The sequence below is a fragment of the Phycodurus eques genome, chromosome 12 (assembly GCF_024500275.1).
Source record: "Phycodurus eques isolate BA_2022a chromosome 12, UOR_Pequ_1.1, whole genome shotgun sequence".
Classification (NCBI taxonomy): Eukaryota; Metazoa; Chordata; class Actinopteri; order Syngnathiformes; family Syngnathidae; genus Phycodurus; species Phycodurus eques.
The window spans coordinates 15,701,236-15,719,220 of NC_084536.1; the positions used below are offsets into that span (position 1 = coordinate 15,701,236).

At 39.5% G+C, this 17,985-nt stretch overlaps 1 protein-coding gene across 2 annotated transcripts; it reads left to right on the plus strand.

Moving 5' to 3' along the window:
* The first annotated feature begins 108 nt into the window (after window positions 1-108).
* On the plus strand, window positions 109-17,980 carry ttc21b (tetratricopeptide repeat domain 21B). Of its 2 annotated transcripts, none has more exons than XM_061692445.1 (29): window positions 109-292; window positions 1,172-1,301; window positions 1,402-1,512; window positions 1,592-1,758; window positions 1,845-1,967; window positions 2,109-2,266; window positions 2,724-2,808; window positions 2,934-3,032; window positions 3,121-3,313; window positions 4,786-4,883; window positions 5,027-5,227; window positions 5,326-5,455; window positions 5,532-5,689; window positions 6,904-7,128; window positions 7,194-7,432; window positions 7,566-7,638; window positions 8,854-8,964; window positions 9,047-9,185; window positions 9,943-10,049; window positions 10,254-10,442; window positions 10,596-10,706; window positions 10,793-10,874; window positions 12,199-12,349; window positions 12,438-12,599; window positions 13,444-13,639; window positions 13,888-14,112; window positions 14,208-14,328; window positions 14,445-14,512; window positions 17,937-17,980. In XM_061692445.1, the coding sequence occupies exons 1-29, from the start codon at window positions 269-271 to the stop codon at window positions 17,940-17,942; spliced, it is 3,882 nt and encodes a 1,293-aa protein (XP_061548429.1). In that variant the 5' UTR covers window positions 109-268; the 3' UTR covers window positions 17,943-17,980. The 2 variants fall into 2 exon arrangements, with proteins under 2 accessions (XP_061548429.1, XP_061548428.1); XM_061692444.1 differs by lacking the exon at window positions 17,937-17,980 and adding an exon at window positions 14,591-15,298.
* Window positions 17,981-17,985: the final 5 nt, after the last annotated feature.

A 17,985-nucleotide genomic window follows, 5' to 3' on the forward strand; every position in this document is an offset into this window, starting at 1 on the left:
ATTCACACCAACGCTTGTATTTTCTAGCTGCGCCTGTTGGTGACAGTGTTGCGTCTGTCAACCTAGACGAACAACGAAGAAGAGAATGAGCCGTCTGCTGTTACCAAGGCAACGCGAGAAGAGGGAGCTCAAAATGGCGATCGGCCCCACAAAACAGCAAAGCAAATAAGCAGCTGTTATTGTTGATCATAAACACTAAGACCACATGGATAAATAATATCTTATTCGCACATCAGTTGTTGCACACGCATAGCGTTTCTCAGCCAAAATGGAGAAGGAGGAGACAGCACTGGTGAGCGCACATTTTAACTCATTTACTTACTATACATGGACGTAATGTCGTACGTACGGGGTGTTTCCATCAAATTACGAATATTGGCTGTGCTCAAGACGCATAAACATTTAACAAGCTAGTTAGCGTTCTTAGTTTGGGTCATTTAGACCGATAATGTGATGAATCATCACAACGTTTTGTGTTTTTTCTATTATTTGTTATATTATTATTATTTGCGTTTGCTGTGTGCCTTTACAGAAATGGGGAAAGATACTCAGTATTTACGTAGAAGTACGGATACGGTCAAATTAAAAGTACTTATTCGGCTCCTGTTTAAAAAACAAACAAACAAACAAACAAACAAAACAGTATAGACTCTAAAATGTACTAAAGTCAAGTTGGTTTTGTCCTTACCAGGACTGAATTGACAACCGGGCACCTGGATACGAGCACCTCGTATCCAGGTGCTGAGCAGTAATGAGCACCTGGATACGTTTATAGCTTTGTATCTGCTAAATTAGATAATGATAACTGAAAAATACACCTTACTATACAGATACAATAAATACAGATACTTGTGTGAAATAAAAAGGCAAACTGATTTAACGTGTCTACTTAAAAGTATTGACTCTAATGTTGTTAAGTACAAAGAAAAATGAGCTTAGCTTATACTGTCAATAAGTATATGTTTACGGGTTGTTTTTTTCTCACATTGAGTTCTACAGAGGTTTAAAAAAGTAACAAGACTACTTTGACAAAGTAAGGACAGTCCAGATATCTGTTTTCACATGAAGGGAGTAAAAGTAAAATATAGACGCTTGAAAAATCTACTTCAGTACACTAACTTCTTCACGTCCCACAACTGGTGCTATAACTCTCTGGTATTGTTGTTCTCAGGCTTTAATCAGATATTATTGCAACGAAAAATATTTCAACCATGCTGTGAACGCTGCAGCAGCTGCTCTGACAAAATTCAGAGGTGACCCCGTCCTCAGTTTCTTCCATGGATATGGCTCTTTAATGCAAGGTAGACTGAACACAATACACTAGCAATACATAACCTCTTACCAAATTGTCTACTTGTAATATGCATACGTAACTAACAGATTGTTTTTAATTAACTACAGATTCAATTCTAGAAGCTACAGCAGAGTTGCACACACTAAAAGATGCACGAGATGTGTCTCTGTGCACTCTAATGGCACTTGTCAACATTGAGAAGAAAAAGACAAAACCAGGTAAGACAACAAGGTCCTTTTATTCATGATATAAATGTATCAGTTTTGGTAATATTTTAATTTGTTTTTGGCATTGCAGACAGAGAAGTTATACAAGAACTTGAAGCTAAAATCAAGGAGGATCGCAAAAGCGCGTCTCCTCAGAGTCTTTACCATGCTGGTGTGTTTCTCTGGCTATTAGGCCGAAATGATAAAGCGAGGGAATACACAGAGCGAATGATCAAACTCTCCAATGGCTCCAAAGAGGTAGGACAATCATGGTGTCGTTAGAGTAAGTGAAACATTCAGGAGTTGGTGTCCTGGGAAAAGAATATGACAAATTTGTTCTCCAGGGTATAATCCTGAAAGGATGGATAGATGTGACGTGTGGGAAAGATGCATATGCCAGAAAAGCTGGAAAATACTTTGACGAAGGGCTGAAGGACGGACCAGATGTTTTTGCTCTGATGGGAAAGGTGTTTTCGAAAGAAATAGTTTATTATTGAATTTCATTCCTCAACCACAGTTCAAACTGTTATGATGCGAAGAACATTTGTATACCTGTACATCCTCTTGCTGTGTTTACTATGATTAAAGGGATTTCTTTTCTATCCTAGGCACAATACTATGAATATCGTCAGAACTATTCAGGAGCATTAGATGTGGTTAACAAGGTCATTGCTAGTTTCCCTGGGTTCTTGCCTGCTCTTATTAAGAAGATGAAACTGTTTTTAAACCTCCAAGACTGGGAGCAAACCACAGAGGCAGCAATCAGGTAAGGATTGAGATGGTCTCTCCCTAGTGATTCTCTAAAGTTAACAGTTTGTCATTGCAAGCACATCAGTCCTCCATGATTGTATTTATTTATTGAACCTTTGTTTATCCAGGTAAGGCAATTGAGAAAAGATTCTCATTTGCAACGCTGACCTGGCTGCAGACAGCAAAAGCAAAACAAAGCAAAATAAAACCAAATACAAATAAATACAATAAAAACCAAAGTATGAAAACATACTGCAATTCCAAGAGTAAAAACACCAGTTGTGCTCACTGGTCTGCTTTTACAATGCTATCCTACCCAGTTTAAGTGTATGGTGCCACAATATTGTCCATTCATTGGCAGCTATTCTAAAGTCAGAACTTTTTACTGGAAGCTCATTAGTCTTCCGTCGATGTCTTTATCAATTATTAAATGCAAAACCCTTCAATTCAAACGTTGCTGTGTCTCATTTCAGACTTTTACAAATGGATAAAAACAACCTGGACGCACTACAGATGCTAACACTGTATTCCTTATGTAAAAATGGAGATATTGCTGAGGTACCTCAAAACTATAGCAAACATGACCTTAGTCCCAGTAAAATGTTATATACAGCTGTTATATGTGACATCAAAGTGCTCTTATAGTTTCTTTATTTGTACTGTTTCTGTATTTCGCTTGGCAGTCAACAAAACATCTTTCCAACCTCATCAGCAGTCTGGACATGTTTGAACCACGCAACCCAGAGCTTGTTTATAGAATGTCTCTTGCATTCACCCGAGTTGTAAGAGCTACTATTCTTGTTTGTTTTTGCTTTAGTTATTTCTAATGTGGAGTTTCACAATTTATTATTATGCATTAATTCCTCTTAGTGTGGACGAAATGAGAAAATCCTGGAACAGGTGTTCAGAATGGTGGAAAAAGCCTACTACATGACAGAAGGGAACTCGGATTTAGCCACGGAGTTGGGCTACCTCATGGTTCTTCAGGGTAAAATCAAGGAGGCCATAAAGTGGTACAAGACAGCTATGACTTTGGATGAGACAAGCCTCTCTGCACTGACTGGTAAGTTGCAAAGACTAAAGATAACGTAGAGATCCATGGGGAAATAATGACTTACAGAAAGTCACAAATGCCAAATTTTTTCGAGATAAAAAAATGAGACCAAGATAAATGATTTGAAAACTTTTTTTCCCACCAATATAACCTATGACCTGTACAACTCAATTGAAAAAAAAATTATCTTTTCAAGAAGGGAAATAAAAATAAACAACTGAGATAATGTAAAACTGAGGATGTGGCTGTGTTAAGAATTAACCATACACATTCAAACTCATGTTATATGGGAGTCAGCGCACACCTGCCATCATTTAAAGTGCCTCTAATTAACCCCAAATAATTTTTTTATTTTATAGTACACTTTTCCAGATAGGTGGCACGGTGGACGACTGGTTAGAGCGTCAGCCTCACAGTTCTGAGGACCTGGGTTCAATCCCCGGCCCCGCCTGTGTGGAGTTTGCATGTTCTCCCCGTGCCTGCGTGGGTTTTCTCCGGGCACTCCGGTTTCCTCCCACATCCCAAAAACATGCATGAATTGGAGACTCTAAATTGCCCGTAGGCGTGACTGTGAGTGTGAATGGTTGTTTGTTTGTATGTGCCCTGCGATTGGCTGGCAACCAGTTCAGGGTGTACCCCGCCTCCTGCCCGATGACAGCTGGGATAGGCTCCATCACACCCGCGACCCTGGTGAGGATAAGCGGCTCGGAAAATGGATTGATGGATGGACTTTTCCAGATATTTTATTTCCTTTCTAGCAGTAGCCTGAAGGTGTTGTGCAAACACTGACTGCGATTTGGAAATGTTCGTAATTCCTCACACTTTGTCTAAGGTCCCAGTTACAGTTAAAGAAAATGCTGCTACCCCACACTTATCTGGCGGTGTTTATTTATTTATTTATTTATTTTTGCATTGAGCAGTGTTGTGTTTTGGGCAAACATACCTTTTAGAATTAATTATAATTCCAAAAGGTATGTGTCAGACAAACACAACACTGCATATTTCCAAAAGAACATACCTACAACGAAGCATGATGATGGGTTGAGGGTTGTTTCTCTTCTGCTGGAATTTGGGCCATTGTCAAGTGGTATAAAATTATGAACAGTTCCAAATACCCGTTGGTGATAGTCCGAAACCTTCAAGCTTCTGCTAGAAAACGTTAGGAAAAGCCTACTAAATCAACTGATATGAATTTAGGTTCAATCAGAGGCACTTTAAATGGTGGCAAGTGTGCGTTGACCCCATTTAAGATGAGTTTTAATGTGATTGGTTAATTCTGAACATAGACACATCCCCAATTATAAGAGGGTGTGCACACTTGTGCAACCACATTATATCAGTTGTTTATTTTATTAATGGTGGCAATGTTTTCGATATGATTTATATTGGTCTTATTTTGTACATCGCAAAAACCTAGAATTTGAACATTGATTTGTAGTCTTTTATATCCAGTATATGCCCATTATCATTTTGTTGCACAGGTATAATTCAATGCCAGTTGATAGAAGGCCGCCTTGATGATGCAGACCAACAACTGGAATTTCTTACAGAAATTCAACAATCCATAGGAAAATCAGGGGTATTATTATTCAAAAATAATGCTATTTAAATGCTATTTACAATAATTGTCAGCACAGGGCATCTGCTCCTGTGGGTAAATGTCAGTGTTTGGTTCCATCTCAGTCTAGTTATACATTTGAAATTTTTTTTCCATCTCATTAGGACATCCTCTACCTGCGTGCGCTTGTAGCAATTAAAAAGCGCCACTCCCAGGAAGAGGTAACCAAGCTCCTGAACGATGCCGTGGAAATCCATTTGTCTACTCTCCAGGGTCTACCTCTGGGTGCGGAGTACTTTCAGAAGCTGAACCCTGACTTCCTGTTACAGATTGTCAAGGAGTACCTTGCTCTGTGTCCCACTAAGGTACAACTTATAAATGACGATGAGGTTTAAGTTTCCACCATGAAGGTTTGTGTTAAAATTATTGTTGTAAAATTCTCTTCTCAACTGATGCTGTTTAGCCTCCAGCTCAGGGCCTGTCTCCTGCTCCTCAACTCAGGCACTGTGCTGCATTGTTGGATACAGTGGTCAAGATAGTGCCAGGCCTCCTGCAAGGGGTCTTCCTGCAAGCCAAAGTCAGATATCAGTCCGGTGAGCACTGCATTTTAAATGTGTTAGCTTCTTCTTTAACTGACTTTGTAACTATTGCATGTCTGTGTCCATTCAGGTGATGTTGACGCTGCTCAGAGCAGTCTACATCACTGCCTCGAACAGTGTCCTTCTCATACGGACTCTCATCTGCTCATGGCACAGATCCACTTGTTGCGGGGTAGCTTTACTTCGTGTTCCCAGTCGCTTGAACTCTGCCTCAGCCATAACTTTGAGGTAAGAGCATCGTCATTGCCATCACAATTTTCTATAGTGACCTCAGCTGTGCAAAGTAATTCCCTCTTTAGTTGGTGGTTAACACTTCATCAACAATACAATATTACCTATATATTTTGTCCACAATACAGCAATTGGACAATAATTGATGAATTGCAAGAACAAAAAAATAGTCCCTGTTTTTATGTATTACCAAAAAAAGAAAAGATAATCTTTTCGGCACAGATACATTTATTAACCCTCATGCATTTCTTTTTTTTTTTTTTAAAGATGCAATTACAAGATAATGTTAACTTGTTTCTGTTATATGAGTGAAATTGATTGTCATAATTACGCGTAATAAGAAAAGCACTTTCTGAATTTGATTTATTATTATTATTATTTATTTTCTTGTGTCTGTACACTTCAGCATGAATATTACAGTTCAATACTGATTTTTTTTTTTTTCTGATGGGGGCCACTTGGAGGAGCCAGTATTAAGGCATTTTGATCGCCTGCATTTTTAATATAAATACTGATACATACACACAAACAGTGCCTTGTGCGTATGTATCAATATTTTTATTGATATTGTATTGCAAACAACAAGCAATGCAATATTTTGATGTATGGAAGGGACGAGTTGTGTTTTTTACTCACAGCTTCCATTTTATAATACAGTGGAACTTCGATTTCCAAACAACCCAGTTTACATACAACTTTTTCGAGAAAATAAAAAATACTTTGGTTCAAGGACTATTTGCGGTTAACGAACAGTCTTGGCATTGTCGTGAAAGGCTAAGTTGTGCTTTTTCTCGTGCCGTGTAAACATCCTTGGGTCCATGCGTGCACACATTGCAGGCATCCTTGTTTTTGGCCATTTTAGGCTACCTGTATCCATGGTGAATGTAAACAGTAGCTACTGTATGGGAAAAGGCTAAGACGTTGCACAGTGATTTGTTTTCAAGCACATTGTTTTTCTGCTTTCACTTATTTCTATATTGCACAGTAGTTTAATTTTAAACACACACCAATTGAAATTAGGTAAATATAACATAATTCTGCAGTTTAGACTGATCAGTCAGTCATTTTAATGGGAAGCATTACGCTGGTTCGCAAACTTTTCTGTTCGGTCACGGAACATATTAAATCCACAAACCAAGGTTCCACTATACATCTTTCGTAAATGACATGGAGAAAATGTTTTGCCCTAATAAGCTACTTGCTCATTTCAGATTCGAGAACATCCCTTGTATCTCCTGATCAAAGCCCAGGCAAAGAAAAAAATCGGTGAACTGACTGAGGCTATTCAAATTTTGCAAATGGCAATGAGTCTTCCTGGGATCTGCAGGGGTGGTTCATCAGCTAAGTCCAAAAACAAAAAGATCGAACTGAGTTCTGCTGACTGTGTCTCTATCTTCTTGGAGTTAGCTGAGGCCTTGTGGCTAAATGGAGAACAGGTATAAAGAATGTATATTTGTAATCTCTATTGTTTGTAAGATCATATACCAATTTAATATTACAGCATGAAGCAGCCAAGGTGATGCAGGATGCCATCAATGAGTTCTCAGGGACACCAGAAGAGCTCCGTGTCACTATTGCCAATGCAGACCTGGCTTTGCTTCGAGGTGACACAGAGTTGGCACTGAGCATGCTCAGAAACATTACACCTCAGCAGCTGTACTACATCCAGGCCAAGGAGAAAATGGCAGAAATATACCTGAACCACAAAAAGGATAAGCGTCTGTTTGTGAGCTGTTACAGGTGAGTAGTAGTAAATGGGATCATGATGTAACTGGATTATTTATAGTCGTGAGAAAGTATACCAACACTTTTATCCCTAGATATATCTGTTTAATGAGGCACGTATTCAATGTGATCTTGGTCTGTTCTCCAGGGAAATGGTGGATAAGCTACCTGGTCCTCAGACATGTGTCTTACTAGGGGACGCTTACATGCACATTTTAGAGGTAAGTGGAAGAATCAATTGATTTTTTTTTTTTTTTTTTTTTAAATGTACCTTTTACAGTACTTTCATTAGATTCAGTTTTGAGATGTACATTTTTAATTGTAATCTCGTCTTTACTCATCATATACAACCTGAAAGTCGTTCGGAGTCTGGAATTTTACAGCTACTGTATTGTATTCGAGAATAAGGTGTAACTCAAACTCAAGTCAAACTTCAATCAACTATATTACACATTTGAATGGCGAGTCAGCATTGGTATCCCGTGTGGGTAATCATGGCCCCCTACTGGCACTTTTTTATTTTACATATTGGACATCCAAAACAAACTACAATACTATGGCAAGCGCTTTTAACATCTTAACAGTTAGACTGGATATGTGTTGCAGATATCTGTAATTCATAAATTGTGTTTAATGGGAAAAAAGTTGTTTACCCAAATATTAAAAAATAATACATTTTCGATATATAATACCGTGATACCGTGATATTTTTGCTCAAGAATATGGTACCGTCAGAATCTGTTGCCAGCCCATGCCGAGTCGTGATTCCGATTCAAGGTATCCTTAATTTACCTCAATTCAAGATACAGTATCTACATGCCTCTTTTCAGAGATCTTAAACTACGTTTTAACTCTTGACATGATGTTGGTGATATCTGTGACTGGAATTATGACTAGTCAAACTGATGTTGTAGGTATCTCAAACTGGAATTACAGATATCTACAAGTCAGTTGCTGACATCTGTAATTTACGAACAGATCTCTGCAACTGAATTGTAGACATGTATAATGAAAAACAAAACATACATGGATGGAAAAGTGACATCATTTACCTTGGCGATATGACTAGTTTTCACTAAGCACAGTAATGTTCTTGACAACATTTTGGAAACATGGAAATTCAGACAAATTTGGATAAATTCTTCTGTAAGTGAATTTTTATAGGTTGGCAGCTCTGCTTTAGTCACTATTATCCTGAGTATTTTCAATTAATTACTATGTTCATTATACAATTATGCATTGTGTTTAGTTATGTTTTGTACTTATAAACAAACCAAAACAGTCATGAGTGAACTATACAGTAGTTAATGAATTTCCTTCACTTTTTAAAGCAGCTTTGACAATTATTGTCAGAAACTTCCGCCTATTCATTTTATGCTTGAATTTAAACCATGCTAATTGCCCTACCACTCATTGTTTGTTATGTTGATCCTCAGCCAGAAAAAGCCATTGAGGTCTATGAGCATGCTCTTGAGAAAACCCCCAAAGATGGCGCTCTTGCCAGCAAGTTTGGTAAAGCTCTGGTCAAGACTCATTTTTACGCCAAGGTTTGTATCAACATTTGCGGGGATACCCATGATTGCCTCTCAGAAAGATCTCAGTGTTGATGCAATGCTTCTCATTACACAGGCAATACATTACTATGAAGCTGCACTGAAGTCTGAGCAACAGAATATCTTGCGCTATGACCTGGCTGAGCTGCTGATGAAGATGAAGCAATACGAGCGCTGTGAGAGACTTCTGCATGACTCTCTCACCCGTGAACCAGGTGCAGTTCTTCCCATACAACACAGTGTCAACATCACATCACCACAGACCTCTGCCAGGGAAAAGAGGACAGTGGATCTACAATGCTGCCCTGTAAAATAAACTCAAGACATTTATTTCTGAATGCGTTATACGTTTGAAGATAATTGCTGGAAACATGCAAAGACTGAGAGCGATGTAGTACTTTATACTGAGATATAGCGTTAGGCTGCTTTTCACCATTTCAGTTGTCCTCATTTTTTAGAAACTTTTTTTTTTGGAGGGGGGGCTAAAACGGTGCCTAGTGACTCACTAGGGCCCCTGGCATGCAGTCTCCCCTCTCCCACTATTTAAGAACTTAAGCGCCTTCGTTTGCATCTGCGTTTCTGCCGTAATTGCGACGCCCAGTTTTCTACCTAGCTATACCTACACACCGAAAATAAAATTTCCCTTAAGACAATCCACTTGCGTTGCCACCCGAGTGCCTCGTCACTGGCCATGAGTGGACACACATCACCCACAGACAGGTGGAAGACCGGTTAGGGAGTATTTATTTATTTATTTATTTATTTTGAATCCCACTTGACAACCACTGTGTGGGCTTGGCACTGGCGTGGCCGCTTTAGATCGCCTTGTTGTCGCCCATGAGTACGTGCATGTCATGAACAGAAGGCAGAAAAGCAAGCAAAATTACATGTGAACCTGCCCAGCTCTTTTTTATGGAATTATATAGTAATGTACGTCATTGTAATTTACAATTGTTCTGTCTTCCAACAAAGTGAATGAACTGACCGCCCTCTCAGATGATTGCCGCTATCTAATGCTGTTGGCAAAGGTCCAAAATAAGGTTGATAAAACAGAGGAAGCGTTAACATCCCTACAAAGAGTAAGTGGTCCTAGTTGTTAAGTTCTCGATTAAGATTTTATATTTTGGATCAATGATGCCATTATCTCTCAGCAGGTCTGCATTAGTATTTCATTTAAAAATGTGTGCATAATACACTGAATGAAGTATTAACGGCAATGCTATTCAGTTATGTTTTATAATGGATAGCAGTTTTTATTATCATTGAATGATGTACTGTTCTAGGCCCGAGATGTGCAGGCGAAAGTGCTAAAGCGCGTGGAATTGGAGGAGCCTGACGCCATCCCCATGCAGAAGCAACTCGCTGCCAAGATCTGCGCTGAGATCGCTCAACACTACACTAGCCAGAGGGGCTACGAGAGAGCAATCAAGTTCTACAAAGAAGCTCTTGTTTACTGTGAGACGGATCACAAGGTCCGTACTACTGAATCAAAACATCCTATGTCCTCCCTGTTGCAGCTGTGGTGGACCAGCCTGAGCATCTTTTAGTGTCATCCCTACATGTATTAACCCTCTCTTGGATTGTTGGATTTGAGAAGAGGGATTCACAAAACTCACTATTTCTAGGTGATGCTGGAGTTGGCCCAGATTTTCCTTACCATCGATGAGGTTGATTCATGCCAGGAACAATGCAGTGTCATCTTGAAGAAGGACCAGTTTAATGAAGATGCAACCCTGGTGTGTTCAGTCTTTCACTGCATATTTGGCCATTATCTGTTGGAACACATTAGTACGTCTTATTTTCAACATGTGTTTGTGTTTAGATGATGGCTGACCTTATGTTCAGGAGACAAGACTATGAGCAGGCTGTCTTCCGCTATCAACAACTCTTGGAGCGTAAGCCAGGTGCAAAATACACAATTTCTTACAATCAGTTATTATTTATGTGCATGACTGTGCTCGGTCTTGGGCCCACTAGCTTTGTTGTTTTAATGTCCCTTTTCACAGCAGTCATTGTTGCACAGTGAAAAGGTGGCATGATATAGGGATCAGGAAGGAAGCCATCATGTTTTAGTGTGGATCTGCATACATTAATTTAATTGCATCAACGGTCATAATGTTACCACCCAGTACTAAAATGTATTTATATTTATAGAATAATCTCATTCATTCATCTTCCGTACCACTTATCCTCACTGGGATCGCGGGCGTGCCGGAGCCTATCCCAGCTGACTCTGGCTGAGAGGCGGGGTACATCCGTAGCTGGTCGCCAGCCAATCGCAGGGCATATATAAAGAAACAACCATTCACACTCACATTCACACCTACGGGCAATTTAGAGTCTTGAATTAACCTACCGTGCAAGTTTTTGGGATGTGGGAGGAAACGTAGTACCTGGAGAAAACCCACGCAGGCACGGGGAGAATATGAAAACTCCACACACTTCGCTTGACTGAAAAACGGTTACAAAATAATCTCATAAATACCCAAGCTTCTACAGCCAAAACTGATGATTAGGCACTCAACTGTATGCAAACTTGCTAATGGTTAGCCAGTTGACAGCCAGCGGCTAACTGCAATCGCTACACTCTCATTTGCTAACTCGCATGTCACTCACCAGGCCAGGCCCCACCTTTTAAAGCCACACACATTCAAAGTCACAGATATTATAATGTGGCTCGTGTGGATGGCGACTCGAAGCAGACAACAAAAATGCCTGTGCCTCACATGCACATGTTGTTTAATAATGCAAAAAAACATATCTGATTAATAGATGGGCATTGTTTAAACGATCCATTTTCCAAACTTACTGGTGGGCAGTCAATCACAGGGCACATGCAGACAAACAAATACTCACACTCTCACCAAGGGGTAATTTATAGTCTTCAATTATCCAACATGCTTGTTTGTTTGTTTTTTTGTTGTTGTTTTTTTGGGGGAATGTGGGAGGAAACCGGAGTACCCTTAAAAACATTCAAGCATGAGGAGAACCTGCAAACGCCATACAGATGGTCTCAGCCAAGATTTTAACTCAGAACCTCTGACTGTGAGGCAGATGTGCTAGCCATTGCTAAAAGTACAAATACAGTATGTTGGCCCAAGACCTTTGCATAGTTCTGTCCATATATTTGTGGTAACTACAGATTGGTGTATGGTTGATTGGAAAAGCATATCGAGCATAATCATTTGAATTTTTAAATTGTTCTTTTTTTTTCTTATTACAATTTAGACAACTACCCAACTCTGTCACGTCTCATTGACTTGCTGAGGAGGGCAGGAAAGTTGGAAGATGTGCCCAAATTTTTTGATAGGGCAGAGAAACATTCTTCTCGGGCCAAGTTTGACCCTGGTTTTAACTACTGCAAAGGACTTTATCTTTGGTGAGTCAGATGTTTCTTGAGATTATGGTATCATCTGCTTTGTACTGTACGATAGACAGTTCAACAAAAATTTGTGCTTGATGCTCAGGTACACAGGAGAACCTAATGCTGCTCTGCGACACTTCAACCAGGCACGGAAAGACAATGATTGGGGTCAAAATGCAATTTATAACATGATTGAAATCTACCTAAATCCTGACAGTGACACGATGGGAGGAGAAGTATTTGAGAATTTAGATGGGGAAGTTGGGTGAGTGGAAAAGCACATTAAAAAGATTTTTGGGTGAGTGGTGCCTTGAGATAAGAGGTTTTTTTTTTTAGTTATAATGTAAGTTTATTAATGAGAAAAATAGAACTCTATAATAATTAAAATTTATAAAAAACTTACAGGAATGACACAAATATAATTAAAATGAATTAAAGAGTTTTTGTCACACTATCCCATTCAATTCAATGCACATTGTCTGATGTGTGCGCTTTGGCCACCAGTGTAGGACAGACATACTTTTATACATGGAGACAGACGAGACGTCACAACTCCTGAGCAGTAATATTTGTTGTTCTATGCAGAGGATAAAGAATATATGACTGAATACTGTTATATAGGCACCCTAGATTTGTTGCTGCACCCCTTGTGTTCAAATATCCATTGCTAAAAGGGTTGGTTAAAAGAACTCACATAGATGCGAATGATCATCCCGTGCCTATGACGACGGTTCCCATTATTTGTAGCTTTAAGCTAGTTGGCTAAAGGTTAAGCTACATGGTGATTTAATACACAATGTGTAATTCTATTTTGTTGTATGTTTAGTTTGACAGTAAACTAATAAACAGCTTGCAGCATCTTTTGTAAAAATGTACTTATTCTGACAAACCGCTGTGAGTTATGTCATCTGCCACCATATAAAACTATATCATAGGTTCGCCCTCGCAAGTCAAGGCAAAAGAATAATAAGAAGCCGAACAACGGCTCATATCTTGAAAAACTCAAGTTGAGCCACTTGTATCGTAAGGCGTCACTGTACTGTATCCTCTTACGATATAACTCAAAAGGTTCAATTAAAACGCCAATCTGTGTCAACCTATCTGTTCAGGAAATCAACAGAGAAACAAGAGACGGAGCAGGTTGCAGTGAGAACTGCCGAGAGACTTGTAAAGGAGATAAAGCCGCAGACACCCAGTGGACATATACAGCTCCGTATCCTGGAGAACTACTGCTTACTCGCCACTAAACAGAAAGGCAATATAGAGAAAGCTCTTGCTGTTTTCACAGAGTTTGCAACCAGTGAGGTGAGTAATCCATAATGGCATGCTTGAGTGACTGCATCCTTCCCACTGTAAATAAACATAACAGCACATTATTTTATCTTCTCTTATCACCCATTACACTGGGGCAAAATTGCTGAACTAGCTGTCTTCACAATGTTACTGTGGTTTTGTAGATCGGATCGTTGTGAAATTGGTAACCAGACAAGAAGGGGATGGGGTGGTGTTGCTGCCTTGATCTTGTTTCACCAGGATGTTGTCTTTTAATTTAGAAAGACCACGTGCCAGCATTGTTAGCCATGGCAACGGCATACATGATGCAAAAACAAACTCCTCGAGCCAGGAACCAACTGAAACGTATAGCAAAGATGACGTGGAACATTGTCGACGCCGACGAGTTTGAGAAGAGCTGGCTGCTCCTGGCGGACATCTACATCCATTCAGGGAAGTACGACTTGGCAGATGACCTCCTAAAGAGATGTCTCAACCATAACAAGGTATGTCACTGCTTTAATATTATTAATGTACAACCTTTTTTTTCTTAATCACGAATGTTTAATATCAAGAATTTAACTCAATATTTTCTCTGCAGTCATGCTGTAAAGCGTATGAGTATCGGGGTTTTATAATGGAGAAAGAGCAGGCATTCCGAGATGCAGCATTCAACTATGAACTGGCCTGGAAATATGGAAATCAGTCCAACCCAACCATCGGTATGTTGACCAGAATCACTGCGATGTCCACTTCTAGTTATGAAGATAAATTTGGGTTAAGATGATTACCGGTATGTTGCAAAAAAATAAAAAAAATCTAACAATCTGCATTTCAGGATACAAGCTTGCTTTCAACTACTTAAAAGCAAAGCGCCATTTTGATGCCATCGATGTTTGCCACAAGGTGAGATATCTCACGATGCTTACAGTTGGAACACCTCCCGTTATTTTGTAATCACAAATCATTCCCGTCGATTCACAGGTTCTTGCTGCTCATCCAAACTATCCAAAAATGAGAAAGGACATTTTGGACAAAGCTCGCGGGGCCTTAAGACCATAAGATCTTGAACGCCTGTTAAATGTCAAAAACACTAAAACTTTGGTTCAATGTTTAATGTTTGGTTCATTTTGCAGTTACTTTGTGGAAATTAATCCATGCAGGTCACAGTGGAGTTACTGTGGATATAAAGTCGACACATCGCTATTGAAATGCCAGATTATTGTGACTTCAAAACTTGTCCAACCATTAATGTGGCCTCTAACCTGTACAACTCAACTTGCCTCTGATTTACCACAAATAAATTTCAGATGTACTAGTAGGCTTTTCCTGACTTTTTTAAATGTATTTTTTGCTTTCTATCAGAAGCCTGACGGTTTTGTGGTCTTGAGTTGTACAGGTTTTAGGTCACATCGTGGGTGGAAAATGTTTTGAAATGATTAATGTTTGTCTCATTTTTCTTTTTTTCTTTTTTACAATACAGTATTTATCAAATCTGGCATTTCAATAGAGGTGTGTGGAGTTTTTATATCCACTGTATATACCCTGTTGTAAAACAGGGGGATCATGTAGTTATAGTTACTTCTTTCTTAAGCATAGTTTAATGAACTTTAAATTCAGTATTTTTTTTTGTATCATCAATCTCCAATGTAAAGGAAATATCCAAAACACAATAAATGAAGATTATTTTTGTATTGTTTTGTGTCATATTCTCATAGTGTCTTTCCATCCTACATGGCCATATGATTAGCTACGCCTGTACGAAATTATACAATACAATATCTGTGTCATAATTCTGCATTTACAAAGATAGTTTAGTTTTGAATCACGCTATTAGAGATGTATTCATTCAACAATATGTTTATTGTAGTTGTACTTTACAGTGGGGTTTAACTAATGTTTCTCGTATTTTGCATATATTAGAACTTTTTAATTGAATTTCACTGATTATGCAGTGACTCTGTTAGATAGCATGTTTGTAAAATACATTTTTGTATTTTTTTTTCTATATTCTCCCCCCATTTTAAACTAATTAATGTGAGCTTTCACAATTATTTTTAAGGGAATTGTTTAAAGATAAAGTGCATGGACAAATCGTTCATATACAGTTGCATAGCAAAATTGCCCATTTTTAACTTTTTGTTACATTACCAGTTCCGTTTTTTTCCTAGAAGCCACACAGACACCATCTATTTCAGAGAAGCCTGTCCAGATCTTGGGGAAGTTGTTTATTTGTTCCCCGAAAGAAACCGAATCCATCACAGCTGCAGGACAAGAATTGCAGAGGCAAATTACAGCGGTTGACAAATCGGCCTTGCCTGGAAGTCCAAGTCCTGGATTTACCAAAATGTCATCCAACCACGCCCCTACTTGTGTACAATATTTTTATATCAACTGGGTCAGGTGTCATCAAGAAGGGCAGGTCTATGCAGTATTCCATCACCACTTCCAGCTAAGAACAGCTCCAGGAGCCAGTCATGAAGTGGCCCAACAGGAAGTGAGAGCGGGCGTGGAGGAAGAGCATGTGCTACCGTTGCAGTGGGAATAAAACAAGGCGCTACTGTTGACGCCACGACCAGGTTCTGAAGAAGGTCGTTATTGCCAGAGCCAAGCAACAGCAAAGACCAACCAAGTAATTCATCTCTTTTATCAAGGCTGGAGAGAAGCCCAAGGTACAGCAAAGGCCGTCGACTGGTCTCTTGGCAATGGCCAAGGACTGGAAGCTGATGGTCGATTAGGGGAAGCAGATCTGGTTCCCAGAGGCCATTACAATAACATCTCTGAGACCAGAGATCAGAAGGAAGGGTAGGTGGTCATGCTGGAGCTCGCTGTTCCATTGGAGGACCGGTGGGAAGAAGCAACTGAACGGAAGCGAAGCAAGTACGTTGAGCTGGTTGAGGATTGCCGCAGTCAGGGGTGGAAGACTTGATGCCTGCCATTTGAAGTTGGCTCTAGAGGGTTTGTTGGTTGGACCCTTTGCGAAGCCTACCATCACTTGGGCATTACAGGTGCCCCACAAAAGGCAGGCAATCCGGCACAGCACTGAGACAGCAGAAAAGGCCTCAAGGTGGCTGTGGCTAAGGAGGAACGAACTGTGGCGTCGGCAGCGTTTTAAACACATAGGCACGCACACTCTTTTGTCTGAATGGCTTATTTATTCATTCGTGATATTTATAATTTATTGTATTAATTAATGGTATTTTTCATTGTATTCAGTGCATTATTTCATTGCATTCTAAAGCCTGACCAGGGACTAAGACGACGTGATGCGCCCATTACATTGACGCAATGTAACACAAATCTTACTAGAGTACTGCATTGTCACTGTACGGAAGGGGGGTCACTGCCCCCCCAGATCCGTCACTGATGAGTGCGTTGCAAGATGTATCAAAAACCTTACAACGTCAATAAGAAATGCTTGCTAAAGTTTGTGGGTTTTCTTTGTGTTTGAATTCTAAGTCAAGGTTAATCCATAAAGGTTGAATCAATGCAACTGGACTCTTGTTTGTTCAATTTGGTGGTTTTTTTCTTCTTGTTTTGTGAAAATATATATTTTTTTGTAAAACATAGGCAGTTATGCTATTAGGCTAACGAAATAATAAAAATAAAAAAAGTGTGCTAGTCATACCACTAATGGTACATGGGCTCCCTCTAGTGGTACATGAAAGAATCACTGCATAAGCACAGTTGTTTTCAACTTTATGACAGTACATTTGCATTAAAATTTTAAGAACATTTTGTTTTTAAACGTTTATTGTGGAACAATTTATTTCATTATTTAATCCGTCCATTTTCCGTACCGCTTATCCTCACTAGGGTCGCAGGAGTGCTGGCGCCTAGCTCTGCTGACTGTGGGGAAAAGGCGGGGTACACCCTGAACTGTTCACCAGCCAATCGCAGGGCACATAGAACAAACAACCACATCACATTCACACCTACGGGCAATTTCGAGTCGTTTTTGGGATTTGGGAGGGAACCGGAGTACACGGAGAAAACCCACGCAGACACGAGCAGAAACTCCTTTCAGGCGAGGCCGGATTTGAACCCGTGTCCTCTGAACTGTGAACAGATGTGCTAACCAGTTGTCCACCGTGCTGCCTTTCATTATTTAATTTACATTTCAATTGAATAATTTAAGTACAGTTTTCCCCCCTCTATAAGCACAATTTAATATTCAAACTGCACAGTAGCTTACAATAATAGTACATTTCGGGAATAAACCCTGTCTTGAGTTTGCTGAGCACCTGCAGGACTACTAAACTACTGTATTGTCATTTTAGCCATGATTGTGGTTCTTGGTGAGCTAAGTTTTTTTCTTTTTCTTTTATAGATTTAGTTTGAGAGTCACCGAAACACCTTATGAGACGTGGATGCTTGCA

Bases quoted from the DNA above. Each gene is read 5' to 3' on its own strand.
- ttc21b (XM_061692444.1), top strand. From the start codon at position 269: ATGGAGAAGGAGGAGACAGCACTG. The intron at 3,314-4,785 runs GTAAGTTGCAAA...TTTGTTGCACAG, and splicing joins AAGCCTCTCTGCACTGACTG to GTATAATTCAATGCCAGTTG. The intron at 10,050-10,253 runs GTAAGTGGTCCT...GTACTGTTCTAG, and splicing joins CGTTAACATCCCTACAAAGA to GCCCGAGATGTGCAGGCGAA.